General features: G+C 36.3%; 1 protein-coding gene and 1 long non-coding RNA gene across 4 annotated transcripts; one reads left to right on the forward strand and one right to left on the reverse strand.

Annotated features, from left to right (window-relative positions):
* The first annotated feature begins 1,613 nt into the window (after positions 1 to 1,613).
* samsn1b (SAM domain, SH3 domain and nuclear localisation signals 1b) lies at positions 1,614 to 14,173 on the forward strand. Of its 3 annotated transcripts, XM_058788580.1 has the most exons (16): positions 1,614 to 2,143; positions 3,590 to 3,727; positions 4,031 to 4,095; positions 5,647 to 5,684; positions 6,144 to 6,224; positions 6,535 to 6,629; positions 6,895 to 6,957; positions 7,803 to 7,926; positions 8,018 to 8,412; positions 9,999 to 10,073; positions 10,162 to 10,287; positions 11,537 to 11,657; positions 11,833 to 11,984; positions 12,072 to 12,278; positions 12,425 to 12,575; positions 13,621 to 14,173. In XM_058788580.1, exons 1-16 carry the CDS (start codon positions 2,120 to 2,122, stop codon positions 13,803 to 13,805), a joined length of 2,040 nt encoding a protein of 679 aa, XP_058644563.1. In that variant the 5' UTR covers positions 1,614 to 2,119; the 3' UTR covers positions 13,806 to 14,173. The 3 variants fall into 3 exon arrangements, with proteins under 3 accessions (XP_058644563.1, XP_058644564.1, XP_058644565.1); XM_058788581.1 differs by lacking the exons at positions 1,614 to 2,143; positions 3,590 to 3,727; positions 4,031 to 4,095 and adding an exon at positions 4,924 to 5,056; XM_058788582.1 differs by lacking the exons at positions 1,614 to 2,143; positions 3,590 to 3,727; positions 4,031 to 4,095; ... (4 more) ...; positions 7,803 to 7,926; positions 8,018 to 8,412 and adding an exon at positions 9,570 to 9,735.
* On the reverse strand, positions 2,384 to 5,132 carry LOC131547858 (uncharacterized). Its single transcript, XR_009273036.1, has 4 exons — positions 4,947 to 5,132; positions 3,851 to 4,075; positions 3,654 to 3,747; positions 2,384 to 2,777 (listed from the first exon to the last, which is right to left on the reverse strand). It is a non-coding gene; the product is annotated as an uncharacterized LOC131547858 (long non-coding RNA).
* Positions 14,174 to 14,349: the final 176 nt, after the last annotated feature.

Here is a 14,349-nt window from a genome sequence, read left to right on the forward strand (position 1 = left end):
CATCATCCAAGTGGATGCTGCACATTGGTGGTGGTTGAGGAGAGACCCCCACATGATTGTAAAGCGCTTTGGGTGTATAGCAATACACAATAAAAGCGCTATATAAATGCTTCATTCATTCATTCATACTTTATGATGAGTGTCATGGGATTAATGACCACAGAGAGTCAGGACCTCGGTTTAACGTCTCATCCGAAAGACGGTGCTCTTTTGACAGTATAGTGTCCCCGTCACTATACTGGGGCATTAGGACCCACACAGACCACAGGGTGAGCACCCCCTGCTGGTCTCACTAACACCTCTTCCAACAGCAACCTAGTTTTCCCAGGAGGTCTCCCATCCAGGTACTGACCAGGCTCAGCCCTGCTTGAAGTGTTTTCCTTATTGACAAAATATTTTGCAATGACCTCCTAACAACTGGGATTAACACACAACGCGACCACATCCGCTAATGTCCGATTCGCTACATAACGACTCATTTGAACCGATTCATTTTAATGATAATAATTGTCAGGTCTAGCAAAGAAGGATCCTATCTTTAAAAAATATGAAAGCCAGAGGAAAAATCACAAGCTGTTTCTTTGCATTTATTTTAGTTATGGTCAATATTGGGCTCGCAGCAGATCACGTGGGTAGCGTACTTTTTACTGTGTGTGGATGAATGTCAGCCACCACCAAAGACCTTTTTTGACCCAGGAAAAACCCTGATACCATATTGATTAAACACAGAAAAAAAAAAAAAAAAAATTATCTGAAGCTCCAAGATGGTGGCATGTTAAGAACTTTTAGTAGCTCTGCTGATATATATATATATATATATATATATATATTTTTTTTTTTATAAATAAATTTATATTTATAAAATTATTTAATACAATTTTAATGATGCATTTTCATATTAAAATCTGGCCTCTGGTATAAAAGTATGCGTGGAACAGGAAGAGATCACATACTAGTGTACTAAAATGATTTTACTGTAATAACTGGTTTTATTTATTTATTTATTATTTAACTTATTACCTCTCAATAACCTTGTTTAAATAAATAATATTTTTTAGTTCATTTTGTTATTTATATTTTGTTATTTTATCCAGAAGGGGGCGTTAACAGATGAAAAATGCAATGACCTGTCAGCAACACTGTCAGACCTATAAAGAGAAAGCATAATTACCACAAACACCTCTCTGACCTTGTTCATAGTTAAGCAGGAAACTGACTTTCAGCATCAGCTGTTTTCGTCTGCGGCAAGTCGAGTTATTTCACGTGCTAGTGTCCAGACATTACATACTGTACATACTTCACGTAGCCTACCAGCTCAAAACCTGCATGTTCAGGAAACATTTCCATTTGAGAAGTGTTTAGGCACTCACTCTCACTATTTCAATCTAAAGAACAGATCTTCTGTGACCGAATAACCTTTAAACTTTTTCAGGATGAGTATAAGAAAAGCACTTTAAGTCCATGGGATAAACTGAAAATAACAAGTGTTGTGTTGAAACAATAAGAGCCAAAAGCAAATAAGAACCATGGAATTACAATATTTTTGTGGACATTTTACGGATCCAGTATTTCATAAATTTTTTTACTTACAATGGTAATATCTTGTTTTTATGACATGTTAATTGGAGTATAAAGTAAAATCCATGATACACTACTGGTCAAAAGTCTCTTATTGTCACCAAGACTGCATTTATTTCAAAATAAATATGTCATATATGTCAAAATATAATTTTACCAGTACTTTCCCTGTAGGCCAAACTCACACTGGAACTTGTCTTTACTCGAGTAATGCAACTAAAAAAAGAAATCATATCAAAGGGGTGTTCACCTCTGCCATGTGTCCTCCTGTCTCCCACTGACAGCACGTGGACAGCACGTTTGTTTTGATGTGAACATTGAGGTATTTGCAGCTCATTAGCAGGCAGGGCCGGGGCACCTAAAGAGTGACGGCCCACTGCCGCTATTGGATTATGGGAGGGATTTTCAACTTGCATTAATCTGTGAGGCCACAGACAGTCCAACAGCCACTCAATCCCAGAGCTCACACACTCTCTCACACATATGCAACTCTCCGATCAAAGTGTGTGAACCAGCAAAGACGCAGACTAAGGCTTGGAAAATGAACCTCTTCTGCTTCACTCTGGTAAGAGAAAATTTCATTGTTTGCTCATTTATATACTCTGACAGCAGGATATGGACTGTTTTTATCAGCTATTCCAGAAGATTAACAGAAATGAGAGTTTGACATCTCATGATCTGAATTGATTCACGCCGACACTGTATGCCATATCAGATTGAACTGATTATCTGCGTCTCTGCCGGTAGAAGAACGAGATTAGATTCTTGATTCCACTGGTGTTGGTTAAACTTGAGCTGTGCTTTTACATCTGTATAACAACAGTGGTTTAATATAGTCAAGTAAGTACTTGAGACTTTTATATTACTAACCAATATTTCAGAAAAAGTTGCTAAAATGCTAATTTTAGCTGCAGATATCATGACATTATCTCATGGCAAGAGAAAGTGGGATTGCGATTGTATGGAAACGTTAGGTAAGGATTACCGTGAGACAGAGAGCTCCTTACAGCAGATCACGGATCAGCAGAAAGGAAAATATCCTATTCATAGATCAGGGGCACCATAGCACCTCTGAAGGTCTTGAGAGGCCACTACATTCCCCGAATCCAGATATATCCATCCAACAACAGCCTGTAGCTCCTGAACTTGTGGAAAAAGGGTCTCTCGACAATCCATACTTCATTTCGTAGAATGCAGATCTAAAGATCAAAGATCAAGACCTTCAGCCACACATCTATCACATAGTTATTGTATAATTGCAGAAATGTTGTGCATGTCGTGAAGATGTTGGAGATTATAATAATAACAATAATAATATGGATAATTATAAAATAATATAAACAATAATAAATTAAATACATAACACCATATAGTATTGTTACAAATAATGTATTATAGATATTATTAAAACTGGAATTACTACAAATTAATCTAATATTAATAACAATAATATATAAACTGTGTGTGTACATATTTCTGTGTGTATATAACTAATTTTTACAGTATGAATGAATCTATATCTATACATCTGTTTGTGTGTGTGTGTGTATATATATATATAATTTTTCGAATTTAAAAATTATTGGAGTATGATTTCCAATAAAATACAAGAAAAAAATTCATGTTTAATTCAGCGTGTTACTTGCCGCTTCTTTGTAATGTTTATTTTTTTAAATATATAAAATAATATATATATATATATATATATATATATATACACACACACACACACAATAATAATAATACATGTATGTAAGAATCTAGACAGATCTTTATTCACTTTAGCAAAATTGTTCCTTATTTGAATCAAAATTGTGATTCATCACCTTTGACCTGTCATAGATCACCGCTAAAAGGTCTTTAACCTTAGTAATCCTGCTTTAGAGATGCAATTTGACATAAACTGTTTTAAACTGTTAGAAATGAAGGTGAAATATGGATGTTTTGGAGGTATTTCCACAAAAAGGCTCATATTTCTTGAAAAAATATTATTATTTTGTGTTTGGTGCAGGATGGCTCTACAGACAGCCTGTACGAGCCGGCCCAGATTGGACAGAACACTAAAGATTTATTACCCAGAAGGCTGCCTAGTCCCAACACTGTGAAGAACAATAGTGTGTGGAGTGGATCTGAGCCCTGCATCGCCATGGTAGGTTTATCTGCACATGCCTAGAAATGCAAGGGAAATCACATGGTCTTTCATGAGACTCTGAGCTGCGGTTATGTCGAATGTGACATTGACAAAAATATTAATAAGGAAAAGTGCTGCCACCTGTATAACCGCTGATTAATCTGTGAGTGACGTGTGTGGGGTACAGCAGGTCGCACTCATTAGGAAATTACCAAAATCCCAGCATGACTTTTTATCCAGACGAGATGCCGCATGAGGCCATGGACATCTGATGTATCAGATATCATGATGCACTAAATATATTCTTGTATTTTATTCTAGAAGCTTCGAGAGACTCACACAAGTAAGACTCAAGAAAGTAAGATTCTGGAAAAGGCAAAGAGAAAGTAAGTTCTAGATCTTTTGGTCTGTTAATGATACTTCAAGACCTGTACAACATGTTATTTATGTTAATACATTTCTGAAAATTACACCTTTTATGAGAATGATAACAAACGTAGACTGTCAGGTTTATTTGCATCAGCGCACCCATTAGATCATGATGTGCCATATGTTGTGTTTTATGAGAGAATGAGGGAGCTGGATTAGGATTATATTAATTGGGACAGTGTGAGGGATTTAGTTACTGTTCCAACACACCTGTTTAAACCAATGACTTGTCCCTGCATCATATACTGGTAATGAGTTGCTTCCAAAATAGCAGTTTGACCAGAACAAGTCATGTAATAGTTACAGAAAAAGAAAAAAAGAGAAGAAGAACATGAATAGTGACAAACACAAATTAGAAACTGAGAGAACTGACTGAGTGAGTTTATGAGTTTATGGTCTGAATCGTGAACCGATGCAGACCGTTTGCTTAACGTTAACCCATTACAATTTAGAAATTCAAGAAAGTAATTGAGGAAACGAGTCCATCGATTAGTTTTCGACACATCATAGCTATTTTAGCCGGATCTTCACGTTATTAACTCTCAGTGATTCAAATCTTCTCCAAACGGCTCAGTGCTATCTGAATGATTCAATTTATATCGTGAATTTACCGAAATCGTTTCGACTCACAGTGATTCATTCACAAAACAAACACCGATTTGCTTGTTCAATTTCTAAACAGTCGACAGAAAAATACTAGTCATAGTCGTTTTAACGTGTTATGTATGTATTATTTATGTTTACCTGACAAGCGTTACTGTCCATCGTGTTTTCTTGAGCTGCAGCACCTGATTTGGGTAATACTTACAACGAAGAGCCTGTTTTTATTTTGGTGTCTGATGTTTCTCCCACTGGCAGCCTTCCAAACTTTAACTTATGGCCATATAAGTTATGGTTATGTTCGTTGATCATAAAAAGGTAACGTTATGTATGGTCGGGTTGAACTGGCGTGTAATCTAAATTAAACCGTTCATACTCCATAGCAACGGTGTTCATTCAATTTTATTGTGTACGCTATGGTAGGCTACTACAACAACAATAACAACCAGTTATAAACGGAAAATAAATCCGATGAATAAAATGCATTTATAAAAAAAATATTTTATGATTCAAAGATGTAAGGATTAAAAGAAGCAAACAAATAATAATAATATAAAACCTTCATTAAAAAAAAATAAAAAAGCGTATAGCTTTGCTGTTATACAACAGCAGAAAAGTTTTCAATTTTTTCTTTTTTTTTTAAAGCTACAAATGAAATTTAATTGTTGGAAAATTTCCATTGTATGTGAAATTTAACTAATAGAATTATAATATTAATTGAATATGCCTCCTTTTAATATTGTTATCACACTTTACATAAGCATTGTATATTGTAACATTAAAAACCTGTCAACTGTAAACATGTACACATCCTTCCACAGGCCTTTTTAACAGTTTTAGAAGTTTGTTGTTGGAATGTTATGTTTATATATTTATTTATCTTATGCAGTTTCTCTTTTACACAACAGGTCCCAATTACTATCCACATCAGAAGATGAGACTACAGGTTTGTCTGTTTGTTTTGAATGAATATCCAGAATTCCTTGCTGATTTCCCTCACAGTTCATTAAAAACTTAAACCACATGCCTAATACTACAGTACTAATAATACTGCTAGTCATCATAGAACAAAGTGTCATGGAGTTTAAAGGTCTGTCAAATTCATAATCCGAGGGTCAGTTATTCCATCCAGGACTTCATCTGTCTGGAACCATAGCATTAAGCTTTATGCGTCTGAATTATTATTTTTTATTTTTTTGCTTTGTTTCTGGATTAAGGATTGATTTTTATTTTTTTTGTATTTGACCCACTGAATTGCAGCAAAGCTCTTCTGCCTTGTATTTTTGAGCACTGTTACCCAAATGCCAGCCCTGCTGACCTACTTGGCGGCAGCGCCTCTCGATAACACTATTTCATTTGCCTTCCATGTTTTGCTCTTAAAATAACCCGTTATTATCTCTGACAGATCATACAGAGTCTGATGCCCACTGGCCCTCCACCAGGAAGAAAGAGGGCTTGGTACATAGCAAGAACCATTCGAACACAGGTAACAGGTCCAAAGAGACTGCAGTGTGTGTGTTTTGTTAGCCGAGGAAGTGTGGTGGGCTCGGGGTCAGAGAGAGCCGTGCGTGTCAAACAGTCTTAGTGGATTAGATCAGTGATGACACAAAGCAATTCCAAAAGCCCATGTGAAACAGAGGATTTGATTTGGGCTCAGACTGATTCACTGACAGTCAGATAAAATGTGATCAGGGTCACACTCTCTTCCCCAGACTTCCCAAGTTTCCATCTAAATCTAAAGTCTGAATTGTCATAAATCCAGGGCTTGAGCTAAATTGTGCTGTATTTTAATCTAGAGACGGTCAAAGATCACCACCGGTCAAAACTCAGTAGAGAAGAGAAAGAAGAGCGAGTGAATTCAGAGAAGACAGTTAAAAATCCTTCCGTCCAGGTAAATCACAGCAGCAACACAGAAAAAAAATATTGTGCAATATTACTTTAATGAAACAAACACATCAAACCCTGCCATCCAGAAAATGTGCCTCTTGATAATACAGGATAAATTTCTCCGTGATTAAATTTTCCATTACACTAATGTGATTCAGTCATCTGTATATTATTGCACTTTTATCATTCTCTCAATGTCAGCCCTGAGATCTTTACAATAAGACAATATCACTTTCAAACTGATTCAGCATTGGTGTTTTTATTCACAGGGTGTCAATTTTGAAGCCTGGAATCCCAATAGAGAAAACTCTGAATGCAGACAGCAAGACTTGGTGAGTTTCTTCTCTGATGACTGCCTCAAACCTTAAACTTTTCAATAGTTATTGCACTTTATTGTGGACAAGTCGTCTGTTATAATTTTGTATTGAATACTGCCTTCACTTATGGCTCAGTCCAGATTTTTCACATTTCCCATTCTAATAGGAAAATATGAAAAATTCTGCATAAATGGTTACATTTTTTTCTGAAAATTCAATCAAATGAACAAAATATTAGAAATGCACCAATATTTATGGGTAGTATAAGCTGAATACAGATAAATTAGCCAATATTACAATTTGTTCACATAAATTAAAAATAAAACACTAAGATACAAACAAAAAGTAACAAACACAAAGACATAAAGGATATATAGAAATGCGTGGGTACTTTTTCTTAAAAAAAAAAAATAATAATATATATATATATATATATATATATATATATGTGTGTGTGTGTGTGTGTGTGTGTGTATATGTATGTATATAAATAAATATATATATATTACTTTATTTTATTTTATTTCCAAGCCTGTTTATTGCTTCTGACATTATGTGAAGTAATCAAATTGTAATTTGAATCAAAAAAGGATAAAGAAAGAAAAAAGTGTCTTAGGTTTTTCATGGAAATAGAGGTCAGATTATGAAGAACTCAAATGTCAGTGTAAAAATGCACATCTGTGAAAGGCTTCTAATAAGGTCAGAGCCTGAGGGCAGATCTTTAGCATTACCCAGAATCCCCAGCAGTTTGTAGAATCTCGTGTGTGTTGATCTTGAGGCAGATTGAGAGAGGTCAACTGTACGCAGCATCTCTGATCTCCCTCACGTGCTGTAAATTACCCAATGCCTCTTCATTTCAGGCCAGGAGGTCAGAAAGTGAAGATGAGGCGCAAGGTACATTGAAGAAGATCCAGAAACTGGTGGGAGGGAAAAAGGGGGGTCAAAGCGCCACAGAGGAGTCAAGGAACAACTCAGAACCTGGTGGTGAGAACCTACATAATAGTTTCCTCATGTGGACAAAATAAAACAAAAAGCTGCATCATCCTTATTGGTTCCTTTTTACGTCATTTGACAGAATCCAATGGCAAAGGCCACAGTCCTGTCATAACCTGCATCAATCTGACCAAAAAAGCTGAGAAGAAGCACACAAGGGCATCCACACGGCAATCCCAGCAGCCCCTACAGGATAAAGACATTGATACAGCAGAAACAGAGGGTTCTTGGAGTCCAGGGCTCTTTCAGGAGTATTGGAGCCCCATGGCGTATTCTCCAGCGTGGGACACGTCCACACACACCTGCCACAGGTCAACAGCTGAGCAGGTCATGTACAATTTCAACTTCACCCTCCCCAGAGACACGGACTGGGAGAAATACGAGGAGCTCTTCCACCGACTGGACCCCTACAAACGAGACCAGCAAGACCGGTGGATCACCCACTCCGTCATGGACCTGGACACGCCGGACCCTCTGGTGAGATACTGATCAGAGCTGCACTTCCTGTTGAAAGGACACACAAGATTAACAGCATCACATGCTGGAGACAAGCATTCCAATGTATAATGTGCTGGTGATATGGAGATTTCAGGCAGAAGAGCTAAAACTACAAAATATGCAAAACAGAGAGCTTTATTAACCAAGGTGTACCACAAAACTTCTTTTTAATATTTTTAAAATAGTAATGTTTTCTTTGAGCCACAAGATAACAAAATAGGCCTGTTTGTGGTGCATACTGCTTAAAAGACAAAAACTTTTAAAATGTGTGCATATAAATATATATCAATTGTAAATTGTAAAAAGTAAATGAGAAAAATAAATTATAAAGTAATATTTGTAAAAATAAATTTAGTTTTTATTTATATGGTCTCGTTTTATATTGATGATTATATCATAATTTTAGAATATGTAACATAATATTTAATATGTTACAAGATATACAGTGTGTAATATATGTAGTTTGGGTTCTTTAAAACATGTAATATTTTTATTTAGCAAGGACACAATAAATTGATCAAAAGGAACAGTAAAATATCTATCTGTCAAATTAATGCTGCTTTTGAATTTTCTATTTATCAACAAAATCCTGAAAAAAAAAAATTAGGCAACACAACTGCCGACATTTCAACATTGATTAATAATAAGAAATGTTTCTGGAGCATCAAATCAGCATAATAGAATGATTTCCAAAGGATCGTGTGACACTGAAGACTGGAGTAATGATGCTGAAAATTCAGCTTTGCTAGCACAGAAATTTATTACATTTTAAAATATATTAAACAGAAAACACGTATTTTAAATTGTAATAATATTTCACAATATTAGTTACTGTTTGTACTGTATTTAAAATTCAGCCTTGGTGAGCATAAGAGGCTTCTTTCAAAAGTATTACAAATCTCACTGACCCCTTTTTAAATTAATTGATGATAAATAAATGCTCACTTAAGGATATTTCTTATTTCCACAGCTCATATAAATTACATCAGAATAACCTTAGTTCTAGGAGTTGCTCTAAAAGATTATCATGATGATAAGGACACATTATTTTCTCTTGAAGAGACACTTTAAAATCACTGATTAGAGATGTCATAGTAGACGCTCACATCCTGTGTGCGGTTGAGGAAGTGTGTTTAGACTCGACTGCATGTGTGAGCTGCTTCAGGCCAGTGCGGGTGTCTTCAATAAGAGCTGAGCGGCTTTCTGTCAGGAGAAATTAAGAGAAAAACTTTTGACATAGTTGGCAGAATGCTTCAAAGAAAACCATCCAATGTCTCTGACAAATCAAAGAACAAACCCAAGGTAAAAACGATATTTTTATTCCAAAACAAAACACACACTTTGTCCATCTGTTGTGGTGAAATGATACATTACGCAAGTACTGTGAGTTCTCAGCTAACAGTTATTCTGTTTTAGACTTAGCCATATAAATATCTGTCACCTTTAGTGACCATTAGTAATCTCTTCTGTGACCACATGATTATGGTGTGAAACTCAAGATGCAATCAAGATTGTTCACAGCTGCAGACCACTTTAACCTATTTTATCTCTTCATTTTGCTTCAGCGTTCCACTAGTTTTGGGATTTTCGACAGACAGCAGCCCACGCAGGTCAAGGCAGAAGAGAAGGTAGAAAATTTGGTGAGTTTGGTTTCTTTTGTTGTTAAAGCCCAAATAAAAAGCTGGACTCTGAAATCTCCCATACTGAACTCCATGTGTGTCTCTGTAGCCTGTGGAAGCAGCTGAGGTGGATCCCAGTAAATCAGGAGGTCTCGGGAAGAAGATGAAGAACATCTCATTGACCATGCGTAAAAAGATGGGCAGGAAATACACTAAAGCCCTGTCAGAGGAAATGGTGAGCGCTTGCTTGATAGTTCAGCAACTCTAACCATTAAAATAACATCAAAACGTACTCGCCATGTTGTTACAGGTTCTTTAGGTTTAGCAAACAACGCTCTTCTTATCAAATGATGATGTTACATCATAGCTTGTTCAGATCAGCGCATTGGCTTTTGGGATCTTTAAAGGGATAGTTTACCAAAAATGAAAATTCTGTCATCGTTTACTCACCCTCATGTCGTTCCAAGCTTGAATTTCTTTCTTCTGTGGAACACAAAAGAAGATATTTTGAAGAACGTTGGTAGTTCCCATTGACTTTCATTGAAAGTTCTTTCATTATTTAATCACTCTTATGCCGTTCCAAACTGTATGCATTTCTTTGTTGTGTGGACCATGAGACAAAATAGAAAAATAGAAGAATGTTGGTAACCAAACAGTTTTGGTTTCCATTGACTTTTACTACTTTTTTTAGTACTTTTTGGCCATATAATGGAAGTCAATGGGAGCCAAAACCATTTTGTTTCCAACTTTCTTCAAAATGTCTTCTTTTGTGTTGCACAGAAGTCATACAGGTTTGAAACAAAGTAATTGGGAGTAAATGATGACAGAATTAAAAGTTTTGTGTGGACTATCTCTTCAAAGGGGTCATTTTACAAACACAAAAATTAGTATTTTGTATTTTCTATGGTTGATGAAGTCCAAAAATTAAAAAGGTACCATAAAAGTAGTGTGTATGAACTGTATGCTATATTCCAAGAGTTATAAAATAGATTTTGTGTAAAAAAAAGACCAAAGTTTAAGTCTTTGTTCCTCAGAAAGAAGACATAATGTATGTGAGGTTTTTTGGTTATTTATGGAGCTGTTTTTCTAAACATCAACAAAAAAGACAGTAAAGAGTTAAAGTTCTTTGCAGGATTTAAAAGGTCTACCATGTTTATCCTGAGTAAATGGTGTGAGTCTGAGGTATTAATGCAAGACACCGCAACGTCTCTGTAGTTTTCTTATTTATTTTAAGCTTATTTACAAAGTGGTGAACCTTTATTTTGCTGCTGTACTATAAAGAGCTTCTGAGGAGCTCGTGTGGGCGGATTACACGCAGCTCCAATGCCTGAGGTAAAAATGGCAGTGCAGCTCTCGCGGATTAAAGACTTTGCTCCCTCAAGCGACCCGCGGCCTGGCACGACCCGATTTGCTACCTGTAGACCTGTCACGCATCAGTTTTGGTTGCAACTCTTGCCTGAGACTTTCCCTGATGTTTTTCACAGGGCGAGGAGAACGAAGCTGCGGCGGCTGAAGTTGTGGACGGCACGTTGACCAAAGGCTGCAACCATTCCAGTAACTCCGTAGAGAGCTTGTTCAGCTTGCACAGCGGCCAGAGTTCATCTAGTAAGCTGAATTAAACTAGTAGACCATTTATTATTGGATCACGGGTCTAATCTGTGTTTTAAAATGTAAAACAGAGCTGACACAGAAGCTAAAATGTACTGCTGCTTACTCAGTTGACATTTCAGCCCTGTGGTTTGAGTTTCACTTGTTGTTTTTGCATTTCGTGATGCTTTAGGTGGTGTGACCAGCGGTTCTGAAGGTTGTAGTAACAGGGACAGCCTGCGTTTAGAAGAAGATGTGCCCTACACGGGCCAGTTCTGTGGAAGAGCCAAGGTCCACACCGACTTCGTTCCCAGTCCATATGACACAGAGTCTCTCAAACTCAAGGTAAAAACCAACCTGAGATGTTTCATGAATAAAAAAACAAACAAACTCAACTCAAGAGCTATTAACATGTTCTTTTTCATTCGTAAGGTGGGAGATGTGATTGATATCATCAGCAAACCTGCAATGGGAATCTGGACTGGGATGTTGAACGGTAAAATAGGAAACTTTAAGTTCATCTACGTCGACTTGCTTGTGGAAGAAAGCGTGCCCGAACCAAGGATTCGCTCTCACCGGAGGAGCAGAAGACCTCGACCCAAAACTCTTCTGGAACTTCTGGAAAGACTCAATTTGGAGGTGCTTAAAATGTCTAATTAGCTACTAAAGCTGATGATTAAGCTTGTTATACCCACAGATTCACATTCAAACATCTCAAAAACAGGATGTAAGGTATTATCTGATGTACTTGATGCTACTTTAAACAACTAAAAATGTTTCCGCAGGAGCACATTTCATCTCTGCTGTTGAATGGGTATCAGACGGTGGAAGATCTTCGGGATTTGAAGGAGCAGCATCTCGTAGAGCTCAATGTGACCGACCCTGAACACCGACACCGGCTGCTGTTGGCGGCAGAATACCTGCAGGACCCTGAATGTAAGTGGTTGAACATCAGAAGTCATTAAAATATTGATCAATTCCAGGAAATGGCACATTGCTGCTGCTGTCTTGTTTCCAAGACCTTTTTTGGTATTTTCGCTATTATATAGAAGCTCTCACAGTTTAGGCGACATATCAGCGCTGTGATCGTACAGTGTTTAAGAAGCTCAAAAACAAACCTCATCAAAACCACAAGGGTGAAGCGACAGGTTGAAAACACTACTTTTCACACATTTTCCCTCAGATAAAAATCTAGTTCCTTTCCACTCAAGTGTCTGATAACCTTAGTGACATTAAAATAGAAAACAAAACAAAGATGAGATAAAATACATTTTAAATGTTTAAAAAATACATAAAATATATTTTATGAATTTAAAATAATGTAAAACATTTAAAATGTTTAAGAAAATAAAAAATATTAAACATTTGAACAAAATGTCATGACATAAATTGAACACAAAACAAGGATTGAATAAAAAGGATTAGTCAAATATATTTTGAATTATACAATTAATTTGTGTCATAATGGGAAATTTAATAAAACACAGATGAGATAAAATACATTTAAAATTTTATATACTGTATATTGTTTTTAAATTAGATGTTAAAATGTGTTTAAATTCGATGTTGTTTTATATGTATACACACATTTAAATGAATCCAATGTTGAAATATGTTTAAATGAATTATTAAATAAAATCATTTTAGACTTTAAAATTTGAGTTGCTTGATGCAGAACAAAACAAAAATAAACAAAAAACAACACTGCTAGTGGAAAAAAGTGAATGTCATTGAGGCCAGTTTTTTTTGCAAGTGATGAAAGACCCGACAGGAAGTGTGTTGAGCAGTGAGTTTGTGTGGGTATCCGTCTTTTAATTTCAGAAGTTTAGCCACACCTCACAAATGGCATCAAACGCTGCAATACACAGAAACACATTGCGTTATGAAAACATACTTCCAAGTACCGTATGAGTATTCATGCACAATCATCTGATGACATTATCATGACGTCTGTCTGTCTTCTTTTTTTTTTTAAATACAGATAATAATCAGAGCCACGGAGAGAAAGATGAAGAGCCCAAATCTCCCTCTGAACAAGTCAAAGTCGAACTAAACGACTGTCCCAGAGACTCGGGCTGTTACATTGGATCTGACTGTTCAGACAACACTAAAGAGGACACAGAGACCCAGCCGGCCCCTCTCAGCCCACCTGCAACCCAAGCATAACCACAGCCCTGCATAATGCTGTTTATCTCGTCCTCGCCTGACTCTCGTTGTGCAAAGACTGTTACCCGCTGGCCATAACCTATATTGGCCAGAGGTTTTGACTGTGTAAAGCAGCCTTTGTGTTTCAGAGCTGTTGCATTAAGATGTCTCTGATGACGCTGGATTCTCACATCATGGACACTGTGAGAAGAAGTTATAGATATTAAAGATGACATGTAAATATACTGTAAATATGGTGAAAGTGGTGAAGCTTTGCTCTTGTAAACCATTTAAACTTTGCCTTGCAGATGCTAGACGAAACATCAAACTATTGAGATTACAAATGCATTATTTTCATGCAATAAAAATATATCTTTCTATCCTACTAATTTCATTTGTTGCATATCCAGTCATATTAATATTGTCATATTTACTGGCTGGTACAGATGTCAGTGGCTTCCTGTAACACTCAGTAATAACGTGCTGCCATCTAGTGTGAGCACTTACTAACTACAGCCATAAACAATAAGCAAACTCCATCTTTTTACTAAAAATTGTTGAAAAA

The sequence above is a fragment of the Onychostoma macrolepis genome, chromosome 10, assembly GCF_012432095.1.
Source record: "Onychostoma macrolepis isolate SWU-2019 chromosome 10, ASM1243209v1, whole genome shotgun sequence".
Taxonomy (NCBI): Eukaryota; Metazoa; Chordata; class Actinopteri; order Cypriniformes; family Cyprinidae; genus Onychostoma; species Onychostoma macrolepis.